At 45.7% G+C, this 25,716-nt stretch overlaps 1 protein-coding gene across 6 annotated transcripts in view; it reads right to left on the bottom strand.

The window, feature by feature from the left end:
- Positions 1 to 16,963: 16,963 nt before the first annotated feature.
- The window catches only part of LOC132407679 (scavenger receptor class B member 1-like), a 57,836-nt gene continuing 49,083 nt past the window's right edge, over positions 16,964 to 25,716 (bottom strand). For 3 of the 6 annotated variants that reach the window (XM_059994526.1, XM_059994520.1, XM_059994521.1), the window contains 4 exons: positions 23,458 to 23,509; positions 21,557 to 21,709; positions 18,127 to 18,240; positions 16,964 to 17,256 (listed from right to left, as the gene is read on the bottom strand). In XM_059994526.1, the coding sequence (XP_059850509.1) occupies positions 18,127 to 18,240; positions 21,557 to 21,709; positions 23,458 to 23,509 (319 nt within the window). In that variant the 3' untranslated portion in view covers positions 16,964 to 17,256. The remainder of the gene's footprint in view (positions 17,257 to 18,126; positions 18,241 to 21,556; positions 21,710 to 23,457; positions 23,510 to 25,716) is intronic. The other 3 variants (XM_059994523.1, XM_059994525.1, XM_059994522.1) reach the window with 3 other exon arrangements.

The raw sequence follows: 25,716 nt of genomic DNA, 5'->3' as shown, positions 1-25,716 counted from the left end.
GATAACCTCACTCAACTTCACTCGCCCCATCACTGAACTGTTCCCACAACCTCTGGACTCATTTTCAAGGACTCTTCATTTCATGTTCTCGATATTTATTGCATATTCATTTATTATTATTATTTTCCCTCTTTGTATTTGCACGGTTGTTTTTTTGTGTATTGGTCATTGTCCATCTTATTGGGGACAGTCTTTCATTGATTCTATTGTGCGTTTTGTATTTACTGTGATTGCTCACAAGAAAAGGAATCTCAGGGCTACATACAATGACATATACAGTACAATAACATATAGAGTACATATATAGTACGATGACATACACAGTACAATGACATATACAATATGTACTGTGATACGTATTGTGATAATACATTTACTTTAAACTAAGTGGTATAGATAGAGACTATTTCCCAGGGTGGAAATGGCTAATGTGTCTTCATTATGGCTGTGTTCTATGATATGGATTATCATGATCTTTCCATGACCATGATTGTTCTTGGCAACATTTCCTTCAGAAGTGCTTTGCCATTGCCTTCCTCTGGGCAGTGTCTTTACCAGACAGGTGACCCCAGGCATTATCAATACTCTTCGGAGATTGTCTGCCTCCAAGACCTGGGCCTCAATACCTCCTTGTGCAATTGGGTCCTGGATTTCCTCACTTGTAGACCCAGTCAGTTCTGATTGGCAAAAACATCTCCTCCATGATCTCCAACAACACAGGAGCACCACAGGGATGTGTACTTAGCCCCCTGCTCTACACACTTTACGCCTATGACTGTGTGGCTAAGTACAGCTCCAAACACCATATTCAGATTTGCTGGTGACGCCACTGTTGTGGGCTGTATCAAAGGTGGTGATGAATCAGCGTACAGGAGGGAGACTGAAAACTTGACTGAGTGGTGTCAATACAAAAACCTCTCACTCAATGTCAATAAGTCTAAGGAACAGATTGTAGACTTCAGGGGAGGGAAACCAAGGTCATTGGAGGTTCAAAGGTGGAGAGGGTCAGTATCTTTAAATTCCTGGGTGTCACTATATCAGAGGACCTGTCCTGGACCCATCATATAAATATAATTGCATAGAAAGCACGACAGTGCCTCTACCTCCTCAGGAGTCTGAAGACATTCAGCATGTCATCAAAACCCATGGCAAGCTTCTATAGATGTGTGGTGGTAAGTGTGCATTATGGCCTAGTTTGGGAACACCAACGTCTCTGAGCAAAAGGTGGTGGATTTGGCCAAGTACATCATGGGTAAAGCACTCCCAGCCACTGAGTACATTCACATGACATATTGCTGTGGAAAAGAGGCATCCATCATCACAGATCCCCAGGCCATCTTGCTGCTGGCATCAGGTAGGAGGTACAGGTGCCTCAGGACTCGCAACAACAAGTTCAAGAACAGTTACTACCCCACAACCAACAGACTCTTGACCAAAAGGGGATGACTACACTCACTTTATTTCTGGTGTTCCCACAACCGATGGGTTCACTTTAAGGACTCTTTACCTTGTTATTTCATGCTCATTATTTATTGCCACTTACGGTCAGGTCTCTGGCACTGAGTCTGTCTCTATGATTCAGAAGGGAAAGGGGGAGAAGAGGCAAGCTGTGGTGATAGGGGATTCATTAGAGAGGGGAATGGACAGGAGGTTCTGTGGGCCAGAATGAGATTCCCAGATGGTATGTTGCTTCCTGGGTGCCAGGGTCTGGGATATCTTGAATCAAGTCATCAGCATTCTGAAATGGGAGGGTGAACAGCTAGAAGTCATGATCCACGTAGGTACCAATGACATGGGTAGGATGAGTGATGAAGTTCTACATAGGGAGTTCAGGGAGTTAGGCACTAAGTTAAAGGGCAGGAACTCCAGGGTTGTGATCTCAGGATTGTTACCCGTGCCACGTGCTAATCAGGTCAGAACTAGGAAGATTATCCAGTTTAACATGTGGCTAAGGAGTTGGTGTAGGAGGGAGGGATGAAGATTTTTGGATCATTGGGCTCTCTTCCAGGGAAGGCGGGACCTGTACAGAAGGGATGGTTTGCATCTGAACTGGAGGAGGGCTAGCACCCAAGCAGGAAGAGTTGTTAATGCTATATGGTGGGGAATTGCAGGGGGGTGGGAATCAGAGTGCCAGAAAAGTTAGTGAAGAGGTTGCGGAGGCAAGAGTGTCCTGAGCTGTGTATATTTCAACACAAGAAGTATCGTAGGAAAGCTGGATGATTGTGCCTTAGATGAGTGAGCTGGTTTACAAACAGAGGTAATGTGTAGTGAGGAGAGGTTGTTGACAGGGCAAAATTGCAGGTAACAAGATGAGTTGCAATGCAAAAGGCAGACAAAATCAGAAAAGGGTGAATACAGGACTGAAGGTGAATGCACGCTGTGCATGGATTAAGGTAGACGAATTTGTGACACATTTGTAGATTGGCAGGTATGATGTTGTAGGCATCACCGAATCATGGCTGAAAGAAGATTATAGCTGGGAGCTTAATGACCAAGGATACACATTGTATCAAAAGGCCAGGCAGGAAGACAGTGGGGGCGGCATTGCTCTGCTGGTAAAAAATGAAATCAAATCATTAGAAAGAGGTGACATAGAGTCAGAAGGTATTGAATCATTGTGGATAGAGCCAAGGAACTGCAAGGGTAATAAAAACCCTGATGGGAGTTGTATACAGAGGCATGAGTGAGGAGCTGGCCAGAATTGATTGGAAAGGAACTCTGGTGGGGATGATGGCAGAACAACAATGGCTGGAATTTCTGGAAGCAACTCAGAAGGCACAGGATATATACATCCCAAAAAGCAAGAAGTATTCTAAAGGAAAGATGACACATCCATGGCTGACAAGGTAAGTCAAAGTCAACAGAAAAGCCAAAGCGAGGGTAAAAATTAGTGGGAAGTTAGAGGATTGGAAAGCTTTTTTTAAAAAAACAGCAGAAGGCAACTTTTAAAAAATGTCAGTAAGAAGTTAAAGATGGAGTACAAAAGTAAGCTAGCCAATAATATTAAAGAGGATACCAAAAGTTTCTTCATTTACGTGAAGTGTAAAAGAGGTAAGAGTGGATATCAGCCTCCTGGAAAATGATGCTGGAGAGGTAGTAATGGGGACAAGGAAATAGTGGAAGAATTGAATAAGTATTTTGCATCAATCATCACTGTGGAAGACATGAACAGAATGGAGAAAGTTCCAGGTGCCAGGGGTCATGGAGTGTGTGAAGTTATCGTTACCAGGTAGAAGGTTCTTGGGGAAACTGTAAAGTCTGAAGGTACAGTAGATAAGTCACCTGGCAGTAGCCAAAAAAGCTATTGCAGTTACTTGGAAATCGGATACACATTTAAGTATAGATTCTTGGAAGAAAGAAATCTATGGTTGTATTCCATTAGAAAAAATTACTTCTAATTTAAGAGATAAATATGAAACATTTTTGAAAATTTGGAGCCCTTATTTACAAAAGACAGGATTAAATATATAGATGCTCTGAAGATAAAACAATTGGTTATTAGGGGAAAGAAATAAATATACATATTAAAGTTATTACGAATTCCATGGAGCATGTGGGGATCTTCCAACAACCAGGCATTCTTTCTTTCTTTCTTTCTTTCTTTCTTTTTTTTTCTATAGGCCAGTTAGGGGGGAGGGGTTAAGGGGAGGGGGTAAGGGTTATATACATTGTTTTTTCATACTTTGTAATCATTTAAAAATGCAATAAAAAAAGTTTTTTTAAAAAAAAGAGATAAGTCACCTGGACCACTTGGTGTGCACCCCAGGATTCTGAAAGGGGTGGCTGAAGAGATTGTGGAGGTGTTAGTAATGACCTTTCAAGAATCACTAGATTCTGGAATAGTTCTGGAAAATTGGAAAATTGCTAGAGCCTCTCCACTCTTCAAGAAGGGAGAGAGGCAGGAGAAAGGAAACTATAGGCCAGTTAGTCTGACCTCAGTGGTTGGAAAGATGTTGGAGTCGAATATCAAGGATAGGGTCTCAGGGTATTTGGAGGCAGGACAAAATAGGCCATAGTCAGCATGGATTTCTCAATGGAAAATCTTGGCTGACATATCTGTTGGAATTATTCGGAGAAACAACAAGCAGGATAGAAAAAGGAGAATCAGTTGATATTGTGTACTTGGATTTTCAGAAGGCCTTTGGCAAGGTGCCACTAATGAGGCTGCTTAAAGCTACGAGCCCATGGAGTTTCAGGGAAGATTCTAGCATGGATAAAGCAGTGGCTGATTGGCAGGAGGCAAAAAGTGGGAATAAAGGGAGCCTTTTCTACCGGTGGCCAGTAGTGTACCACAGGGGTCTGTGGACTAATTCCCCTTACATTATATGTTAATGATTTGCACAATGGAGTTAATGGTTTTGTTTTAAAGTTTGCAAAACAAAACCATTATGATAGGTGGAGGGGCAGGTAGTTTTGAGGAAGTAGAGAGGCTACAGAAGGACTTAGATTAGGCAAATGGACAAAGAAATGGCGGATGCAGTATTGTCATGCACTTTGGTAGAAGAAATGGAAGGATTGACTATTTTCAAAATGGAGAGAAAAATCAAAAATAATATGTGCAAAGGGACTTGGAAAGTCCTCGTGCAGGATTCCCTGAAAGTTAATTTGCAGGCTGAGTCTGTGGTGAGAAAGGCAAATGCAATGTCAGCATTCATTTCAAGATGACTAGAATATATAATCAAGGATGTAATGTTGAGACTTTATAAAGCACTGGTGATTTCTCACTTGGAGTATAGTGAGCAGTTTTTGTCCCCTTAGAAAGGATGTGCTGACACTGGAGAGGGTTCAAAGTAGGTTCATGAAGATGATTCCAGGATTGAATGTCTTGTCATATGAAGAGTGTTTGATGGCTCTGGGCCTGTATTGACCAGAATTCAAAAGAATGACGGGTGATCTCACTGAAACCTATTGAATGTTGAAACACCTTGATAGAGTGGATGTGGAGAGGGTGTTTCCTATAGTGGGAGAGTCCAGGACCAGAGGACACAGATAGATTGGATGTGGAGAGGGTGTTTCCTATAGTGGGAGAGTCCAGGACCAGAGGACACAGATAGAGTGGATGTGGAGAGGATGTTTCCTATAGTGGGAGAGTCCAGGACCAGAGGACACAGATAGAGTGGATGTGGAGAGGATGTTTCCTATAGTGGGAGAGTCTAGGACCAGAGGACACAGATAGAGTGGATGTGGAGAGGATGTTTCCTATAGTGGGGGAGTCTAGGACCAGAGGACACAGATAGAGTGGATGTGGAGAGGATGTTTCCTATGGTGGGGGAGTCTAGGACCAGAGGACACAGATAGAGTGGATGTGGAGAGGATGTTTCCTATAGTGGGGGAGTCTAGGACCAGAGGACACAGATAGAGTGGATGTGGAGAGGATGTTTCCTATGGTGGGAGAGTCTAGGACCAGAGGACACAGATAGAGTGGATGTGGAGAGGATGTTTCCTATGGTGGGGGATTCTAGGACCAGAGGACACAGATAGAGTGGATGTGGAGAGGATGTTTCCTATAGTGGGGGAGTCTAGGACCAGAGGGCACAGATAGAGTGGATGTGGAGAGGATGTTTCCTATAGTGGGGGAGTCTAGGACCAGAGGACACAGATAGAGTGGATGTGGAGAGGATGTTTCCTATGGTGGGAGAGTCTAAGACCAGAGGACACAGCCTCAGAATAGAGGGGCATCTTTTTAGAATGGAGATTGGGAGGAATTTCCTGAGCCGGAGAGTGGAGAATCTGTGGAATTCATTGCCACAGGCAGGTGTGGAGGCCAAGTCTTTATGTATATTTAAGGCAGAGATTGATAGATTCTTGATTGGTCAGTGAGAGGCAGGAGATTGGGCCTGAGAGGAAAATTGGAACAGATATGATGAAATGGCAGAGCAGACTCAAATGGCTTATTTCTGTTCCTATATTTTACAGTCTTATGGTGTTTTATTTGCATTTGCTGTTTGTTGTCCATTGATCTATTTAACAGTTACTGTTCTATATATTTGATGAGTATGCCCGCTGGAAAAAGAATTTCAGTGTTGTATGTGGTGAGTACGTACATTGAAAATAATTGTTTTTACTTTGACTTTGCCTGGCGTCAGTGGTCACATAACTAGGACTTGTGATATGTACCAGCTGCCCATACAACCACCCACCGCCTGTTCCCTTGGCTTCACATGGCCCTGATCAGTGGGAGGGGCACCAGCAGGTGCTCCTCTTTGCCCAAGGGAGACCCGTAGGCTGGCGAAAGAAAGAAGCTCCTTATATCACCTTCGGTAGAAACGTATCTCCACCCCACCTCCCAGTGTGAGGAGTTTTAAGGTGATTTTAAGGTGATTTGGAAGAAAGTTTTACCATGGAGCAGTGAGTGAGTGGAGTGCACTGCAGGGGTGTTAATGGAGACAGGCACGTGAGAAAAACTTAAGAGATCCTTAGACCTAAAACACTTCAAATTCTACAGATGTGCCATGGAGAGCATTCTTAAGGGCTGCATCACTGTCTGGTATGGGCAGTGGGGCTACTGCACAGGACCAAAATAAGCTGCAGAGAGTTGTAGAATTAGTCAGTTCCACTTTGGGTTCTAGCCTCCCTAGTATCCAGGACATCTTCAAGGAGCGAGGCCTCAAAAAGGCAGGGTCCATCATTAAGGACCTCCATTAGCCAGATCATGCCCTCTTATAACCATATATAACAATTACAGCACGGAAATGGGCCATCTCAGCCCTTCTAGTCTGTGCTGAACACTTACTCTCACCTAATCCCACCTACCTATACTCAGCCCATAACCCTCCATTCCTTTCCTGTCCATATACCTATCCAATTTTACTTTAAATGACAATATCAAACCTGCTTCTACCACTTCTACTGGAAGCTTGTTCCACACAGTTACCACCCTCTGAGTAAAGAAATTTCCCCTCGTGTTACCCCTAAACTTTTGCCCCCTAACTCTCAACTCATCCTCTTGTTTGAATCTCTCCTACTCTCAATGGAAAAAGCCTATCAACGTCAACTCTATCTAACCCCCTCATAATTTTAAATACCTCTATCAAGTCCCCCCTCAACCTTCTACACTCTAAAGAATAAAGACCTAACTTGTTCAACCTTTCTCTGTAACTTAGGTGCTGAAACCCAGGTAACATTTTAGTAAATCGTCTCTGTACTCACTCTATTTTGTTGACATCTTTCCTGTAATTTGGTGACCAGAACTGTACATAATTATCTTCTCATTACTACCATCAGGGAGGAGGTACAGAAACCTGAAGACACACACTCAGTGATTCAGGAACAGCTTCTTCCCCTCTGCCATCCAATTTCCAAATGGACATTGAACCCATGAACACCACCTCACTACTTCTTTTATTTTTCTTTTTTTCCACTATATAATTTAACTATTATATATATACTTACTGTAATTCAGGTTTTTTGTTTATTTATCATGTATTATATTGTACTGCTGCTGCAAGATTAACAAACTTCACGACATGTTCTGGTAATATGAAACCGGATTTGATTTTGATCTTTGAATTCTTAGGCACCTCCCCACCAATCAAACATCAGAGTGGTTTCGCCCGCATTCCTAGCTTCTTGTCTGTGCAGACCCTCTGTGACAGTCCCTGCTGTTGCCTTAGACCTCTGCAGATTAACCCCCTCAGTGCCTTTCAGCCACAATGCAGTGATGCCCAAAACATCATAAGTGGCAATCTCTAACTATGCTACAAGATCATCTACCTTATTCCACGTGCATTCAAATATAACACCTTCAGTCCTGCGTTCGTCACCCTTCTCAATTTTGCCCCCATGTTACACTTCAACTATCCCACTGACCGCAATTTTGCCCTATCACCTGCCACTCCTTCCTCACAGCCTCACGCTACACAATGCCTTGATTTGTATACCATCTGCCCCATCCTCAGCCCTGTCACTCTTGTTCCCAATGCCCTGTTGATTTAGTTTATACCCCCCCCCCCCACCAACAGCTCGAGCAAACCTACCTGCAAGGACATCGATCCCTTCAGTTTCAGGTGTAACCCATCCTTTTTGTACAGGTCATACCTTCCCCAGAAGAGATCTCAATGATCCAGAAATCTGAAATCCTGTCCCCCCTGCCCCACTCCCACAGGCACTCTTTCATTTGTACCATCACCCTATTTCTGCTCTGATTAGCATGTGGCACTAGGAGTAATCCAGAGATCACTACCTTGGAGGTCCTGCTCGTCAGCCTTTTCCCTAACTCCCAGGAAACACGGCACAGGATCTCGTTCCCCCTTTCTACCTGTGTCATTGGTGCCGCTGCGCACCATGACTTCTGGCTGCTCGCTCTCCCTGTTGAGGATCTCCAGCAGCTGCTGAGGCATCCTGGGCCCCTGCACCTGGGAGAAACACAGCACCCTGGCTTCTCTGTTACAGCCGCAGATTCTAACCTACTGCCTGGCTACACCTTCCATGCTGAGCTGGCCACAGTGCCACTGGCCTGGCTGCTGAAGCTGCTCCCTAATAGTTCATACCCCCCCCCCCACCCCAGCAGTACCCAGAGGATACTGTTGCTAAGGGAAACAGCCACGGCAGAACCTGCACAGACTCCCCTTACTTCTCCTGGTGGTCACCCATCCACTATCTGCAGCCTGAACTCTGGGTGTGACCACCTCTCTAAAAGTCCCACCTGAGGTTTCCAGCCTCCCGGATGGTCCTGAGTGCATCCAGCTCCAGCTCCAGTTCCTTGACCTTGTCGGTCAGGGCTTCCTGCAGATGTAGTCATCGGGGGGGGGGGCTGTTAGATACCTTGAGACCCCACACACAGGAGGAGCACTCCACTGCCTGAACTACCATCTTGCCTACACTTGTTATATCTCTAAATTCTCAAGCACAAGTTGGAGCCTGCATCTGTTCTCACCAAAGCCTGTTGAGCCAAAGCCTGGCCACTCTAACACTACCCACTCACACAAGGGCTGCTCCACCTACACTCTGCTTCTTTTTATTGGCACCCGTCGAGTGCCAAAGAGATTGTTATGATTGCAGCCCACTGAAAATTTCCAAAAGGCCCCTAGCACTTTTTAAACCACACTGCCTCACCAAAAAATGACCCCTTGCAATGATTGCAGCCCACCAAAAGTCCTGAGAGGTCCTGGCCAATTTTTAATCCTGGCATGTAAAGACCTCAAGGAACTATCTCTAACTCCCTCCACAATTTCCTACTGTGCAGGCTCTCCAACTTCCTTTTAAAGATCCTAATTAATTACCCCCTGGTCCACCCTCCCTGCAACAGGGCAGCGTGTCCCTAATCGGTGAGCATTGGACAAGGAGGTGGCACCAGTCAGCGACCAGAGCAAGGACCCACACACCCAACAAACACAGGACATGTGCTGGTGTCTCTAGGGTCCCACCCATTGCCCCATGCCCCTGCCCGATGTCTCTTGCTCACTGCTCTGGAGCTGAGGGCTTTGCTCACCCCAGCATTATTGAGAGTGTAGATGGAGGGTTGTGAAGATGCTGAGGTAGGTGTCCCAAGGCTGGTCGGGGTTGCTAGGTTTGATCCTGACACTTCACTGCTGGGGTGGGGGGGGGGGATGCCTGGGGCTCGCACTGTTAATGAAATAGGGATGAACGTGTGACTGTATTATCAATTCCTTCCTCAATATGAGAGATTTGAAGTTTCATTAAATGTTTCAAACTTCCTAAACACTCAACACCCTTTTTGTGGATAGAACCATCAGCAGAGGGAGTGAGAGATGGCCAGTATCGAGGGGCTAGGGCAGGTGATAGGTGGATCCACATGAGGAGGAGATAGGCATCTGAGGGAGCGGGTGTGAAAGATGTTGGTGGCCAGAAGTAACATAGGGCTGAAGGAGATGGAACCTGATAGGGAAGGAAGGAGGTGGATTGAAGATTGAGTGGTTGATGGGCAAATGGAGTGAGTAGGGGAGGGGAAAGATCAGATGATGAGGGAGGGGCCGGGTAAATCATTGAACGTGCTGTTGGACTGTCGACTACTCAGGCAGAACGTCTCCTGCTGCTCTGCCTAGTTTGTCTTCAGCCCCGTGCTGGAGTGCGGGAGGAAAGGACCAGCAGGTCGGTGTGGGTGATCAGTGCACGGTGCGAGAGTACAGGCTGGAGTTTTGTCTGGGGTCGTGTCCCAGTGAACACTGAGAGGCAGTGCTGTGTGTAACAGCTTCTCAAACCAATCCTGGATAAATGGTTTGGCCTTGGAGATGTGATGGACTAGAGTTATTGCAAGTGCATCCTGAACTGTTTTAAAAATTTTTGAGAAGTAATCAGGGGTAAAAGAATTTTCACAATATGGACCATTGCAGTATCAAGGGCAGCTTACTGGTGTCATTCCTGATCAGCTACATCTGCTCTGGTTACTGACGTCTGGTAAGAGCACTCTCTGTGTGTGACTAATAATAATATGTGTGAGGGACAATGTGTAAACGTGATGTGACTTGCAGATTTCTATAAACGTCCAGTGGAGAGGATTCTGTCTGCACCACTGTCTGGTAAAGAAGTTTCAACATGCAGGATCACAGCAGGTTGTAGATTCAGCCCCTTGCTCGCTGCTACCAGAGGAAGGTGCCCGCGAGTGACGGTCTCTCTATCTCCCTCTCACTCGCCGCTCCTGAAGGAAGGTCGCAGCGTTTGAATGATCTCTCTGTTGGAGGACGGTGCCAGAGCAAGGTTTAATTGAACAGTTGTGGATTGGATTCTGTAATTCATCTTCTGGTTTCCAGTCACTCCTTTTTTTTAGTTGTAATTGCTATTTTGGACGATATTGAATTGGGATGGCCTGCAAATAATGAATACAGAGCTGAACGGAATATCCCTGCCCTCTTTCAATTCTGTGTTTTATATTCTGTGTTTCTTTCCCCTTGTTTTTTGTTAGCATTTGCCCGATCTGTGTTTTTTTGTTCAGGTGTAGGGTTTAATGTTTTTCTTTGTTTTGTGGCTGTCTGTGGGAAGACTAATTTTAAGTGTTTATACTTTGTACATACTTTCAACCTTTGAACCTCAGGAAGGCAGCATCCATCATGAAGGGCCCTCATCATTACTTCTATCAGGAGCCTGAAGACCCACACTCAGTGATTCAAGAACAGCTTCTTCCCCTCCACCATCATTTCTGAACGGACATCATTATTCTCCTTCGGCAATATTTATTTTTTTTTTATAATTTATAATGATCGTATCCTGCTGCGAAACAACATCATTTAAGACTAATAATAAGCTTGATTCTGACTCTGAATTTTAGGGCTGCCCCATCCTTATCCTTTCCCATAAACATGTAACTAAATACAGAGTTTTGTTCAGTAAAGCATCCCCACTGACATCCATCCACTTAACCACCTACATTTCCCAGGGTATGGTCCAATCGTGGTCCTTCCCTCTGGTCTGCCCCCTCTGAGCCCATAATTCTAAGGCAATCTCAGTAATTGTTTGGGAGATGGAATTTCTGCCCCCCCCCCACCACCTCTCAGTACAATAACCCTGTTTTTTTAAAATCTCTCTGATGCCTCGTATCTTTCTTCTCGCTCCTGTTGACAGCTGGGACATGTTCACGTTTATAATCTCTACTCATGTGGCCTCATTGTGGGTCCTTTGAGGAACTCCTCCCTCAATACTGAAGAAATGCAATGTTTGACAGTACCCCCTCCCCCTTCGCTTCCCCTCAATCACCTGGAAATTCTATATCCTCGATGTTAACAGTCCTTGCAGACCTTCACTTGTGTCTCAGTGATGACAACAATATCATGGTCTCAAGTGTTAATAAAAGCTTTGAGTTCATCTACTTCAACACTGATACTCTTTGTATTAAAGAGGTGCCAGTTAGCTTTGAATTCCCATGACATCCCTTACATGCTTGTTCTGCTCATTGGATTTAGAAACTATTTCTTTAGGTGACTAGATGCCTTTTTCACAATTTGCTTAGTGTACAATACGTCTTTGTTTCCTCTGTACTCATTAGGCTGTTGTTCCAACCTTTGGCACCAGCTATCTTTCTCCCTGAAGTCATTTGCAGGTCCCCATCCCTCCTCCTGCCCATTGACTGGTGTCTATATGGACCATGACCTCTGGCTGCTCACTCTACTCTGCAGCCTCTCTAGTACCTCCTTGACCAGGGAGCCAACACACCATCCTGGAGTATCCTTCTCAATGACAACACCGCCAGTCTGCCCTTTGCAATGGAATTCTTCACCACTCTCTCTCCCTGTTTCCTTCCCAGTGACCTCCTCTTGGTGCCATGACCTGGGCTCTTGTCCTTATCAAGGAGACCATCTTCTCTCACAACATGACGTGCTTGTCAGTAAGGGGAATGACCACAGGAGACCCCCATACTTGCAGAGGGTGGTTAGGGGAGCAGAGAAGGAAATTGGGGTCTCCCTACCTTCTGTCCAAGACCTCTTTCAGAGTTGATGCCTCCAGAAGACACGGTACATCATTAAAGACCCCTCACACCCTCTCCATGAACTGTTTGTTCTTCTGCCATCAGGTAAACGTTACAGAAGCATCAAAACTAAAACCACAAGGCTACTAAACAGCTTCCTCCCACAGGCGGTCAGACTCTACCTGACTCTGCTTTGGACGCTTATAACTTGTTTTTAACTGACATGTGGCTGTTGTGTTTTACTATTTATTGTTATGTTTATTATTTAGTGTTGCATTTGTTATGATTGCACTGCTCCTGGGAAACGCTGTCTCATTCTGCCCCGCAGAGCTGATGTAAGGTTAGAATGACAATAACGTTTTTGAATCTCGAATCTCACCAGTTTCTGTATCTGTTGCTTGTGAAAGAATGGAGCCATGACAAACTTCCATCATTTGTGTAAAGAGACTCCACTACACAAAGCCAGGCTTGGATTGGAGCAGGTTACTGGGGCTCAAGAGGGCAGTTTCTGTGGATCCCAGGACAGTAATGCACCCAGGTGGTGGATCAGAGATCAGTGTTGGGGAGGACCGAGGTTGTCAGGGTCTCCAGCTTGGTGGGATGATTGGGAGAGGGTAGGTTGGACCTTGTGAGTTGGGTGGGAGCCAGAAGGATTGGTTGTTGGACCGAAGAATAGTTGAGTGATGGGCTGAAGTTGGTCAGGTAAGTGCTGGTGGTGTCAGAGCCCATGGGGACTCCCTCAACCACACGGGAGTACACCATTCCCACTGAAAATGCAATTAGGGCACAGATGAAGTTGTCCGTGGAGTGACCCTCACTGGGGTTGAAGGAGGCATAAGGGTTGGATTTTCACAATGCAACTCAACTTAATAGTGATGGGACCTCACTTGGAGGATTGACTGCTTTTCTGGTCACCATACTCTCAGAAGGCTGAGGTTGTGATGGGGAGAGTGCAAGTTGTCTTCAGTTGTAGGGAGAGATGTGTTAGGTTGGGCCTGTTCTCCCTGGAGTGGATGAGGCTGAGGGGTGACCTGATGGAGGTGTGTAAGGTTACAAGATGCATTGATAGGGTAGAGAGTCAGAGTAAAAGTATCAAAAGCCAGAGGGCGTAGGCTTAACACACACAAAGGAAAATCCGCAGATGCTGGAAATCAAAGTAACACAAAAAGCTGGAGGAACTCAGCAGGCCAGGCAGCGTCTATGGAAAAGAGTACAGTTGACATTTCAGGCCGAGTTCCTTCATCAAGACGGGAAAAAGACACGAGAAGTCGGAGTAAGAAGATGAGGGAAGAGGAGGAAAAAGTACAAGATGGTAGGTGATAGATGAAACCGGGAGAGGGGGATGGGTGAAGTAAAGAGCTGGGGAGTTGATTGGTGAAAGAGGTACAGGGCCAGAGAAGGGAGAATCTGACAGGAGAGGACAGAAAGCCATGGAATAAAGAGGAGGGAGAAGGGAAATGATGGGCAGGTAAGGAAATGAGGCGAGGGAGGGGAATGGGGAATGGTGAAAGGGGGTGCGATTATTGGAAGTTGGAGAAATCAATGTTCATGCCATCAGGTTGGAGGCTACCCAGACAGAATATAAGGTGTTGTTCCTCCACCCTGAGTGTGGCCTCATTGCGACAGTAGAGGAGGCCATGGACTGGAGTGTCGCAATGGGAATGGGAAGTAGAATTGAAATGGGTGGCACTAGAAGATCCTGCTTTTTCTGGCAAATGGAGGGTAGGTGCTTTTCGAAGCAGTCTTCCAATCTAGGACAGGTCTTACCCACAGGTGAAGTGCCTCCTCACCTGGAAGGACTGTTTGGGGCCCTGAATGGTAATGAGGGAGGAGGTGTAGGGGCAGGTGTGGCACTTGTTCTGCTTGCAAGGATAAGAGCTGAGAGGGACGAGTGGACAAAGGAGTCGCGTAGAGAAAGCAGAAAGTGGGGGGACGAGAGAAAGATGTGCTTGGTGTGGGCTTAAAGTGAGAGGAAAGATACGAGGGGTAAGATTCCACACAGAGAGTGACTGAAGATCTGGAACTTGCTGCCAGACATGGTGGTGGAATCTGATCCAATCACTACCTTCAACCAGCATGTGGAGAAGCCTTTAAATAGGCTGCACACTGCAGGGTATGGAGCTCATGTGGGCAGGTGGGAATTGTGTAGAGCGACCTGTTTCCATGCTGTAATCCCTGACCCTCTGTGTGACGAATTCCTGTTGACTTGTTAACGGGTGAGAGTCTTTGATTCTCGTTGTCCACATCCAAACGTGAAGGTAACCCTTAACGCTGTTCATGAGGCCGTGCTCAAAGACTCAGGACTGTCTGCTGTGGTGAACCTCTCGTTTTTGCCTCTCAAGGGGTCACTGCTTGTCGGAAAGTCGGAGTTCATCCTGCTTCAGTTACCGTGGAGAGGGGCCAGTCTGCCAGTCCAATTCAGAAAACAGTTTCCTGACATTTACAGGGTGCCCCCCCCCCCCCCGTCATGTCCCACCGATACCACCCACTCACAAGGAGCTTCCAATGTCACTAACCAAAACACACTTCCACATAAGGCATTGGTCAGATCGCGTTTGGAATATTGTCAACAATTTTGTGCTCCTTATTAAGAAAGATATGCTGGCACTGGAGAGGGTCCAGAGGAGGTTCACAAGAATGATTTCAGGACTAAAAGGGTTAACGTATAAGGAGCATTTGATGGCTCTGGGCCTGTACTCACTGCAGTTTGAAAAAATGGAGGGGATCTCATTGAAACCTATCAAATATTGAAAGGCCTAGATAGCGTAGATGTAGAGAGGATGCTACCTATTATAGAATCAGAGGGGACAGCCTCAGAATAAAAAGATGTCCCTTTAGGAAAGAGATGAGTGGGAATTTCTTTAGGCAAAGGGTGGTGAGTATGTGGAATTCTTTGCCACACACAGCTTGCAGTCTTTGGGTATATGTCAATAGGTTCTGGACTGGTAAAGGGCATCAAAGGTTATGGGGTTGAGAAGGAATATGAATGAACGGCGGAACAGGCCCGATGGGTCAATGGGCTGTAGTCTTATGTCTACCAAATGCACTCACATACCTGTAACACACACCCACAAGCCTGCAGCATGTGCACACACCTGTAACATGTGTAATCACACCTATTTTCACTCAATGGAACTCTCTGGCATTCCTTGTCATTTCCAAAGCAACATCAATCACATGTGCATTGTTCATTGTGAAGCAGACCAGATGCCCGTAGCTGAGCTATCGCATTGTGTAACTTTAAACATACAAACAGTAGAGTCTCTTCAGCCCATGATGTTGTGCTGGTCTTTTAACCTACTCGAAGATCAATCTAACCCTTCCCTCCCACATGGCCCTCCCTCTTTCTATCACCTGTGACATCCAGGAACATTCCCAAACGCATAGGAACCACCAACAAGTACAGAAACGTAGAGGGAGAAACTTGGATCAGAGAGCCCTCATCTGAATTGGGGCAGAGGGAAGGGGGGTCCAATATTCCATTACACATTAGACCATAAGACATAGGAGGAGAATTGGGCCATTCAGCCCATTAAGTCTGCTCTGCCATTCCAACATGGCTGATCCCAGATCCCATTCAACCTCGTACACCTGTCTTCTCGCCATCTCCTTTGATGCCCTGACCGATCAGGAAATGACCAACTTCCACCTTAAGTATACCCATTGGCTTGGTCTCCACCTGAATCTGTGGCAGAGCATTCCACAGATTCACCACTCTCTGGCTAAAAAAATCCTCCTTACCTCTGTTCTAAAAGGTCTCCCTTCAATTTTGAGGCTGTGCATTCTAGTTCTGGATACCCCACCATAGAAAACATTCTCTCCACATCCACCTGATGTAGCCCTTTCAACATTTGGTAGATTTCAGTGAGATCTCTCTGCGTTCTAAATTCCAGTGAGTACAGGCCCAAAGCTGCCAAGCACTCCTCATTGTTAACCCCTGCATTCCTGGAATCATCCTTGTGAACCTCCTCTAGACTCTCTCCAATGACAACACATCCTTTCTGAAATATGGGGCCCAAAACTGTTGAAAATACTCCAAGTGTGGCCTGACCAGTGTCATATAAAGGCTCAGCATTATCTCCTTGCTTTTATATTCTATTCCCCTTGAAATAAATGCCAACATTGCATTTACTTTCTTTACCACAGACTCAACCTGTAAATTAACCTTCTGGGAGTCTTGCACGAGGATTCCCAAGTCCCACTGCACTGCTGATGTTTGGATTTTCTCCCCATTTGGATAATAGTCTGCACTATTGTTCTTTCCAATGCTGTTTTACTAACATTGTTTTACTAGGCTGTTGATTATAAATCAGATTGGCATCAGAACCAGCACTGCAATGGGCCGAACAGCCTGCCCAGTGCGGTATTTTTCCAGGTTCGTTGTCTGGCAGCTCCACCCCAGGGAATATCAATGTCCATTTACCGAGTAACTTCACGGCAACCATGGCACACGCACACACATGTAGTGGGCAGCGAGATGACAGAGAACAAGGGTGATGGATTCATGGTGGAGAGAGGGAGATGCGTGGAGCAGATTCCTGAGAGGACACAGACTCTTGTGTTTCTTATAATGCCCGTTCAAAATCAGAGACCTGGCACAAACGATTCCAGGTCTAATGCGCTTTACACAACCGCTGAAAATCACAGGGAAACATTACATCAATTTAAGTACAAAACACTGAGGAACTCGGTGCGCCAGGCAGCTTCTATGGAGGAAAATGGACAATGGACACTTCGGGCTGAGCTCCTTCCTCCAGCATTGTACGTGTGCCGCTCCGAATTTCCAGCATCCAAAGTCTCGTGATCACATCATTTCAGCTTCCTGCATCTGATCAACCTATGCAGGAAACACAAAATTGCAGAACTTTCTTCATTTCCTTCTGGAAGCTGCAAAGGCACTGAAAAAGAAGAGAATTACCTGTGACACCAGGGGCATACACACCCCACCAAATCTCCCCATCCCACCACTCCATTTCCCCACCAATGCCCACCAAATCTCCCCGTCCCCCCACACCACACCCTCCCCATCCCACCACTCCATTTCCCCACCAATGCCCACCAAATCTCCCCGTCCCCCCACACCACACCCTCCCCATCCCACTGCTCCATTTCCCCACCAACGTCCACCAAATCTCCCCGTCCCCCCACACCACACCCTCCCCATCCCACTGCTCCATTTCCCCACCAATGCCCACCAAATCTCCCCATCCCACCACACACCACACCCTCACCATCCCACCACTCCATTTCCCCACCAATGCCCACCAAATCTCCCCGTCCCCCCACACCACACCCTCCCCATCCCACCACACACCATACCCTCACCATCCCACCACTCCATTTCCCCACCAACGTCCAGCAAATCTCCCCATCCCACCACACACCACACCCTCCCCATCCCACCACTCCATTTCCCCACCAATGCCCACCAAATCTCCCCGTCCCCCCACACCACACTCTCCCCATCCCACTGCTCCATTTCCCCACCAACGTCCAGCAAATCTCCCCATCCCACCACACCCTCCCCACTGCCCCAGCACCCACACTCTGGTTCATTATCTGATACACATCCACTAGGGGGATGTTCATGGCAGATAACGTCCAGGTACCCTTTCATAATCAATGTTGGGTGACTGCAGGGGTCCAGAGCAAAACACACACAGAATGCTGCAGGAACTCAGCAGGTCGGGCAGCACCTATGGAAATGAATAGACAGTTGAAGTTTCAGGCCGAGGCCCTTCATCAGGACTCCCGGATCTAGCACTCACCTAGAACCGGGTTTCAGCCTGCGCCTTAATCCTTGGTCCTTCCTTGACCTTCTCTGTCCCACATTTAGCCGGTAATGCGCTGAGAATTTTAGTACCCAAATATTTGGCTCGCTTCTAAACAAAGAACCATTCAATCAGAAAATGGGGACAGTTGGCCCAGCTAACCCTGCTGCCTTTCTCTCTCATTGAGCAGCTGATGTTTTGTTTCGCCTACTCCAGCAATTGTTTTTTGGAAGAGTGCAGGTCCCGAGTGGCCCACTACCCCAGGACTCTGACCCCACTGGGTCCACACATCGTCTTTGTTTGAATCAGATCCAAAACTCAGCAGTTAATCAAAAATAAACCTGTCCTTGTTTACAGCTTTTTTCTTTACTTAGAAAGTCATCTGAAGGTGTATCACAGAGAAATCAATATGAAGTCCCTAACCAGCAAAGGAGGCGTAGAGATGAAAATTAAATGTGACCAGTGGACGAGGATCTGTCATTATTAATCCCGGCAGGTAAGTGCAATTGTGAAGAAAGCATGGAGGTGCCCCTACTTCCTTAGGAATCTATGGAGATTCAGCATGACATCAAAACTTCTTCAAACTTCTACAAGTGTGTAGTTAAGAGTGTAGTGACAGGCTACACTTTGGAAACACCAATTCCCTTGAATGGAAAATCCTGCAAAAGGTAATAGATTTGGCCCAGTGCTTCATGGGTAAAGCCCTCCCAACAATTGAGCATGTCTGCATGAAACCCCCATCATCAGAGAGCCCCACCACCTAGGCCATGCTCGTTTCTCCCTGTTGCCATCAGGTAGAAGGTACAAGAGCCTCAGGACTCACACCACCAGATTCAGTAACAGTTACTACCCCTCAACCATCAGGCTCTTGAACAAAAGGGGATAACTCTACTCACTCACTCCATCATTGAGATTCTTCCCACAACCAATGATCTCACTTTAAGGATTCTTTATCTTATTATCTCACGTTCCCGTTATTTATTGCTATTTTCATTTGCGCAGTTTTTTTGTCTTCTACACTCTGGCTGACCTTTCACTGGCCCTGTTATGGTTACATTCAGCAGTCATTCAACATCACCTTGCTCGCCGACAGCATTGGGGCTTCACACCAGCTTCTCAAGAGCCATTAGAGATGGGAAATGAGTGCTGGTCTTGTCAGTATCCATACTGGCAATTCATTAATAATGAACGTATCCCTCCCCAGGTGGATTAAACTTGGTCAGATATTTTTCCAAAGTTGTCCACACTGACAATTAATTAATAATGTAAAGATCCCTCCCCAAGTGGATTAAACCTGGTCAGATATTTTTCCAAACTTGTCCACACTGACAATTTATTAACAATGAACAGTTCCCTCCCCAGCTGGATTAAACCTGATGATTCTTTTCAACAAAGTTTTCCAAGTACCAATTTCTTGGATTTGAGTTAAATACTGAAAACATTTCCTGTACGGGCACTTTGACTATGGCTGTGTGATCATTAGATATTTCTTGATAATAGAACATTTCTTTAAGTTAGTTACCTGCATAGACCTTAGGCATGAATCGACAATGTGTAACACAAGATACCTGTTGTTGTGAAATAATTCCAAGGACTGCAGCAGCACTCAACACCATGGTTCAACAGAATGGACTGGATAAGAGATTGTGGAGGCATCAGTAATGATCTTTTAAGAATCACCAGATTCAGGCATGGTTCCAAAGGACTGGAAAATAGCTAATGTCACTCCACTCTTCAAGAAGGGAGGGAGACAGGAGAAAGGAAGTTAGTCTGACCTCAGTAGTTGGGAAGATGTTGAAGTTGATTGTTAAGGATGTGGCTTTAGGGTACTTCGAGACACATGATAAAATAGGCTGTAGTCGGCATGGTTTCCTCAATGGAAAACCTTGCCTGCAAATCAGTTGGAGGTCTTTGAAGAAATAACAAGCAGGATAAAGGAGAATCAGTTGATGTTGTGTATGTGGATTTTCAGAAGGCCTTTGACAAGTTGCTACACATGAGGCTGCTTAACAAGTTAAGAGCCCATGGTATTACAGGGAAGATATTAGCATGGATAGGGCAGTGGCTGATTGGTAGAAGAATCTGGTTGGCTGCCGATGACTAGTGGTGTTCCACGGGGGTCTGTGTAGAGACTGCTTCTTTTTACGTTATATGTCAATGATTTCGATGACAGAATTGATGGGTTTGTGGCCAAGTTTGCTGATGATATGAAGGTAGATAGAGGGGCAGGTAGTTTTGAGGAAGCAAAGGGGCTGCAGAAGGACGAAGACAGATTACGGGAATGGGCAAAGAAATGAAAGATGGAATGCAGTGTCAGGAAGTGTTATGCACTTTGGTAGAAGAAGTAAAAGCATAGACTATTTTGTAAATGGAGAGAAAATTTAAAAATCAGAGATGAAAAGCGATTTGGGAGTCCTCATGCAGGATTCCCTAAAGGTTAATTTGCAGGTTGAGTCGATGGTGAGGAAGGCAAATGCAATGTTAGCATTCATTTAGAGAGGACTAACATACAGATTTTTAATCTATAAATTAGATTCTTCATTGGTCAAGGCATGAAGGAATATGGGGAGAAGGCAGGAAATTGGGGCTAAGAGGAAAATTGTATCGGCCGTGATGAAATAGCAGAGCAGACTCAATGGGCCAAATGGCCTAATTATACTCCAATATCTTAAGGTCTTATAAAAGCAAGGATATTTTGTTGAGACTTTATAAGTCTCAGAGTGTTGTGAGCAGTTTTGTGCCCCTTATCTAAGAAAAGATGTGCTGACATGGATGGATACATGGAGCTCAGAAAAGTAGAGGGCTATGGGTAAACCTAGATAGTTCAGCATGTTCAGCACAGCTTTGTGGGCCGAAGGGCCTGTACTGTGCTGTCGATTTTCTATGTTTCTATGACACTGGAGAGGATTCAGAAGAGGTTCACAAGAATGATTCTTCCAAGAATGAAAGGGTAACCATATGAGGACCAAATGATTGCTCTGGAGCTACACTTACTGGAATTCAGAAGAATGAGGAGAGATCACACTGAAACCTATCAAATGTTGAAAGGCCTCAATAGAGAGAATGTAGAGAGGATGTTTCCTATAGTGAGGGAGTTTAGGACCAAAGGGCACAGCCTCAGAACAGAAGGATGAGGAGGAATTTATTTAGCCATAGAGTGGTGAACCTGTGAAATTTGTTGCCACAGGTAGCATGGAGGCCAAGTTATTGGGTATATTTAAGGCAGAGGAAGATAAGTGATTGGTTGGTCAGGGAATGAAGTGCCGTGGAGAGAAGGCAGGAATTTGGGGCTAAGAGCAATTGGATCAGCCATGATGAAATTGCAGAGCAGACTCAACGGGTCGAATGGCCTAGTTCTGCTCCGATGGCTTATGGTCTTATCGTCATGCCTAAAATTTATGCAAATACAATTTGTAACACAAGGTACCTGCTGCCATGAAATAAATCCAAGGATTGCAGCAACACTCAGCAGTAAGAGACCAAGGCCTAGGAGAATGTACTGGATGTACTGAAGAAGCTGAGGTATCAGAGCCATGAAAACGTAGAAGTTGTTCAGGATTGGCCCATCTATGTTCCCAGTCTGAAAAAAAATACAGTAAAGCCCATCAGCAACAAAGGGTTAATAACGCACACAAGAAGACGCCCAGCTCCTAATAATCATATTATGCAGACCTGATCGCCCCATACAGGATGGACATTGATGCTTTGGAGAGAGTGCGGGAAGTTCAGCATTAGAGTGTGTGAGCTATAAGGGGAGGTTGAACAAGTCTATGTCGTTTACTCTAGATTGTTAAAGGCATGAGGTAAGCACGGGGTGGGAGGGGGGAGGTGCTAGGGGATGGGAACCAGAGTGGCAGAACAGTTAGTGGGCTGAGGTGGTGGAGACCGGTGTTGCTAGAACTCAGACAAAGTCAAGTATCAAAAGGTAGAGCACGGTGTAACTAATGTCCTTAGAAAGGCGGATGAGCTTAAGGCATGGATCAACACTTGGAATTGGAGAGACTTGATGCAGGATGGGCTGGACTGGCAGCGCAATGAACCAGGGTTCCGTTGTTTTAGATGTGATAAAGGGAAGGGTTTGAAGGGAGAGGGGGGGCGTCACTAGTCAGAGAAAATGTCACAGCAGTGTTCAGGCAGGACAGACTGGAGAGCTGGTCTAGTGAGTGGTCTCGTGTAGAAACGAGGAATAAGAAAGGTATGACCATATTAATGGGATTTTATTAAAGGCCACACAACAGTCTGCAGTATTTAGAGGAGCAAATTCGTAGTGAGATTGCAGACTGTTGCAAGAAACATACGTAAGGATTTGATGATAGCTGGTTTCAACTTTCCACATATCGTCTGGGATGCTGGATCTGGGGAGGGAGAGTGACTCAGGAGGTATGCTATGTGGGCACTGGAAGGGGTGGGGTAGGTGAGTCGCAGGGAGAGGATAGGTACCTAAAGAATGAAAGGGATCTGAGCAGAGTGTGTGACCAGCGGGGTGGGTGAATCCGGGGGAGGGGGGGTGAAGACAACATAAGGAGGATATAGAGAGATCAGTGAGTGGGCAAAGATCTGGGAAGTGAAGAATCAGATGGGAAACTGTCCATTTTGTCAGGAAGGCATGGAAAAGCCTGTTAACTAAAAAGGGAGAGATTGTGGAACTTTGCGGTGCAGAGCTGCCTGCTGTCCGAAGATGCGTAAAATATCCAAACAATGTTCTAGTTAACGCTGCCAGAACTGGAACGTAAGAGAGGATTCAGGGTAGAGATGATTTTAAGGAAAGATGTTTGTGCTCGGGAGCAGCAATGAGATCAGGAGTGGGAACAGGAATGGAATGGAGATAGAGATGGAAACAACACACACAAAGTGCTGGTGGAACACAGCAGGCCAGGCAGCATCTATAAGGAGAAGCACTGTCAACGTTTCTGGCCAAGACTAACGAAGTCCTGACGAAGGGTCTCAGCCCAAAACGTCGACAGTGCTTCTCCTTATAGATGCTGCCTGGCCTGCTGTGTTCCACCAGCATTTTGTGTGAGTTGTTTGAATTTCCAGCATCTGCAGATTTCCTCAGAGATAGAGATGGGATGGGATACAGATGGAGAATGGAGACGAGAGTGGGAAATGGATCAAGATGGAGATAAGAGCAGAGATGGGATGGGCATGTGGACAGGGAATGGGAGGAGGAGCTGGAACTGGAACAGGGATGAAACAGGAACAGGATCAGGCCACTGACCCCACCTGCCTGCACAGGGAGACCCAGGCTGGCCATTTCCCCAGTACTGCCTGATGCACAGGGAGACCCAGGCTGGCCATTGCCCCATGCATCTTGGCTCTGGGACTTACTTCATCAAACCACATGAGAGGCAGCAGCAAGGTTCGCATTTTCCCTGTCAGCCTGCAGAGAGAAAGACCAGAGGTTTAGCTTGCAGCTGTAACAGTTTTCTATATTTTCCAGAATCGATCACAACCTGGGAAGAGTATCGGAAGTTCTCTTGTCGTGTCCATTGGCATATTCAGATGCCCCTATAGGGGTAGTGAGACAGTGGCCCCAGGGCCAGCGGCTCCCCTAGCAGTCATGGAAACCATGAAGACAGCAGTATCCTCATCCCCGATAACAGCTGGATCTCTGGCTCTTCACCCCAACACCTGGTTCCCCTCTGTGTTGTACTTGTTCTTTCACCCTTCCAGACCCTGGGGAAAGTCATAATGAATCTTTAACAATTTTTCTCTCCACACAGGCTGCATGACCTGCTGAATATTTCCAGCATTAGCTGCTTTTTTTAAACTTCAGCTGTCCAATATGTTCAGTTTTTATCTTTTCACATGGTTTCCTGCTGTTTTAAGCCCCCATTGGCATTTTTAAGGAATTATTACTGAGAAGGATAAACCATCTAGTTGATCATTGACGTGCCATCAGCTGCTTTCAGTCAACACTGGCACAGTTATTCCATTTATTAAAGAGGAAATCAGTGACTACAGGCCCATTTACTTACAGGTTGTGGATAAATTATTTCTAAGGAACACAATAATTCTGAATGTAAATTATTCAGGCCATCACAGGTTTGTTAAGCGAATTTTGTGTCTAACTTGAGTAAATTTTTTGAGGAATGCAATATGGATTCAGATCCATAAGCATGAATCAGAATCAGGTTTATTATCAATGGCACGAGACGTGAAATTTGTTAACTTCACAGCAGTTCAATGCAATATACAATCTAGCAGAGAGAGAAAAAAAAATAAAATAAAATAAATATTAATCATAAGTAAATCAATTACGGTATACATTTATTGAATAGATTTTTAAGAAGTGCAAAAACAGAAATACTGTATATTTTTTAAAAAGTCAGGTAGTGTCCAGAGTTTCGATGTCCATTTAGGAATCGGATGGCAGAGGGGGAGAAACATGAGAAAGTCTGCAGATGCGGGAAATTCAGAGCAACACACACAAAATGCTGGAGGAACTCAGGAGGTCAGGCAGCATCTATGGAAACAAAAAGATAGTCGATGTTTCAGGCCGAGACCCTTCTTCAGGTCTGAGCAAAGGGACTTTGTACAGAAAAGGGGCTCATTGTTCTAACTCACCCAGGCTGACCAAGGTAACTCTCCTTGCTAATTCCACGGGTCTGCATTAGTCCGAAACGTTCTATAGCTGCTGCCTGACCTGCCGAGTTCCACCAGCATTTTGTATGGCTTCAAGGCCCTTCATGCCATTTATGGAGCCCACTCAACTAGTCCCAATTTCCTGCATTCCCTTTAGGGCCCACCTCTCCCTGCAGCTATCCAAATGTTACTTAAATGATACTGTTGTGCTGTACCTGCCTTAGCCACTTCTGGAACCTTGTTCCATATAGTCACTACTCTGCCTGAAAGAAGTTGTCCCCTCAGGTCCCTCTCAAGTCTTTCCCCACTCCTCTTAGTTTTGGACTCCTCTACCTTGGGAAAAGACTGTTACTTTCCACCTATCTGCACCTCCCAGAACTTCAAACAGCTTCATTGCTTTTGATGCAGGATTCCCTGGATCAAGAACCCAAGATCCAGGGTTCCCTGGAGGTGAGGTCCTTGCCCGTGAAAGCCCTGTGCCCTCATTATTGAGTTTTGGAATTGGTTTCTTATTTTCATAGGTACTGAGAGACAGTGAAACGTTCGTCTTGCACTCTATTCATACAGATCAAATCAGAGGTAGAACAGGGTAAATCAATAACAGAATGTAGGGTAACATGTTACAGTCACACAGAGAGAGAGTGCGGTGCAGGTAGACAATAAGGTGCAAGGTCATAACGAGGCAGGTTGGGAAGTCAAGATTCTATTTTATCATATTTTGGGACCATTCAATAGTATTATAATAGTGGGGTAGAAGCTATCATTGACACAAAGTACACTGCAGATGTGCTGTGGTCAAAGCAACACGCACAACAAGCTGGAGGAACTCAGCAAGTCGGGCAGCATCTGTGGAAACGAGCAGTCAACATTTCGGGCTGAGACCCTTCATCCTGACGAAGGGTCTCGGCCCGAGACATTGACTGCTCGTTTCCACAGATGCTGCCCGACAAGCTATCATTGAGCCTGCTGGTAGTGTTTATAGGCTTTTGCATCCAGTCCACT

The sequence above is a fragment of the Hypanus sabinus genome, chromosome 18 (assembly GCF_030144855.1).
Source record: "Hypanus sabinus isolate sHypSab1 chromosome 18, sHypSab1.hap1, whole genome shotgun sequence".
In the NCBI taxonomy this organism is placed as follows: domain Eukaryota; kingdom Metazoa; phylum Chordata; class Chondrichthyes; order Myliobatiformes; family Dasyatidae; genus Hypanus; species Hypanus sabinus.
This window is presented reverse-complemented; position numbering and strand designations above follow the sequence as displayed.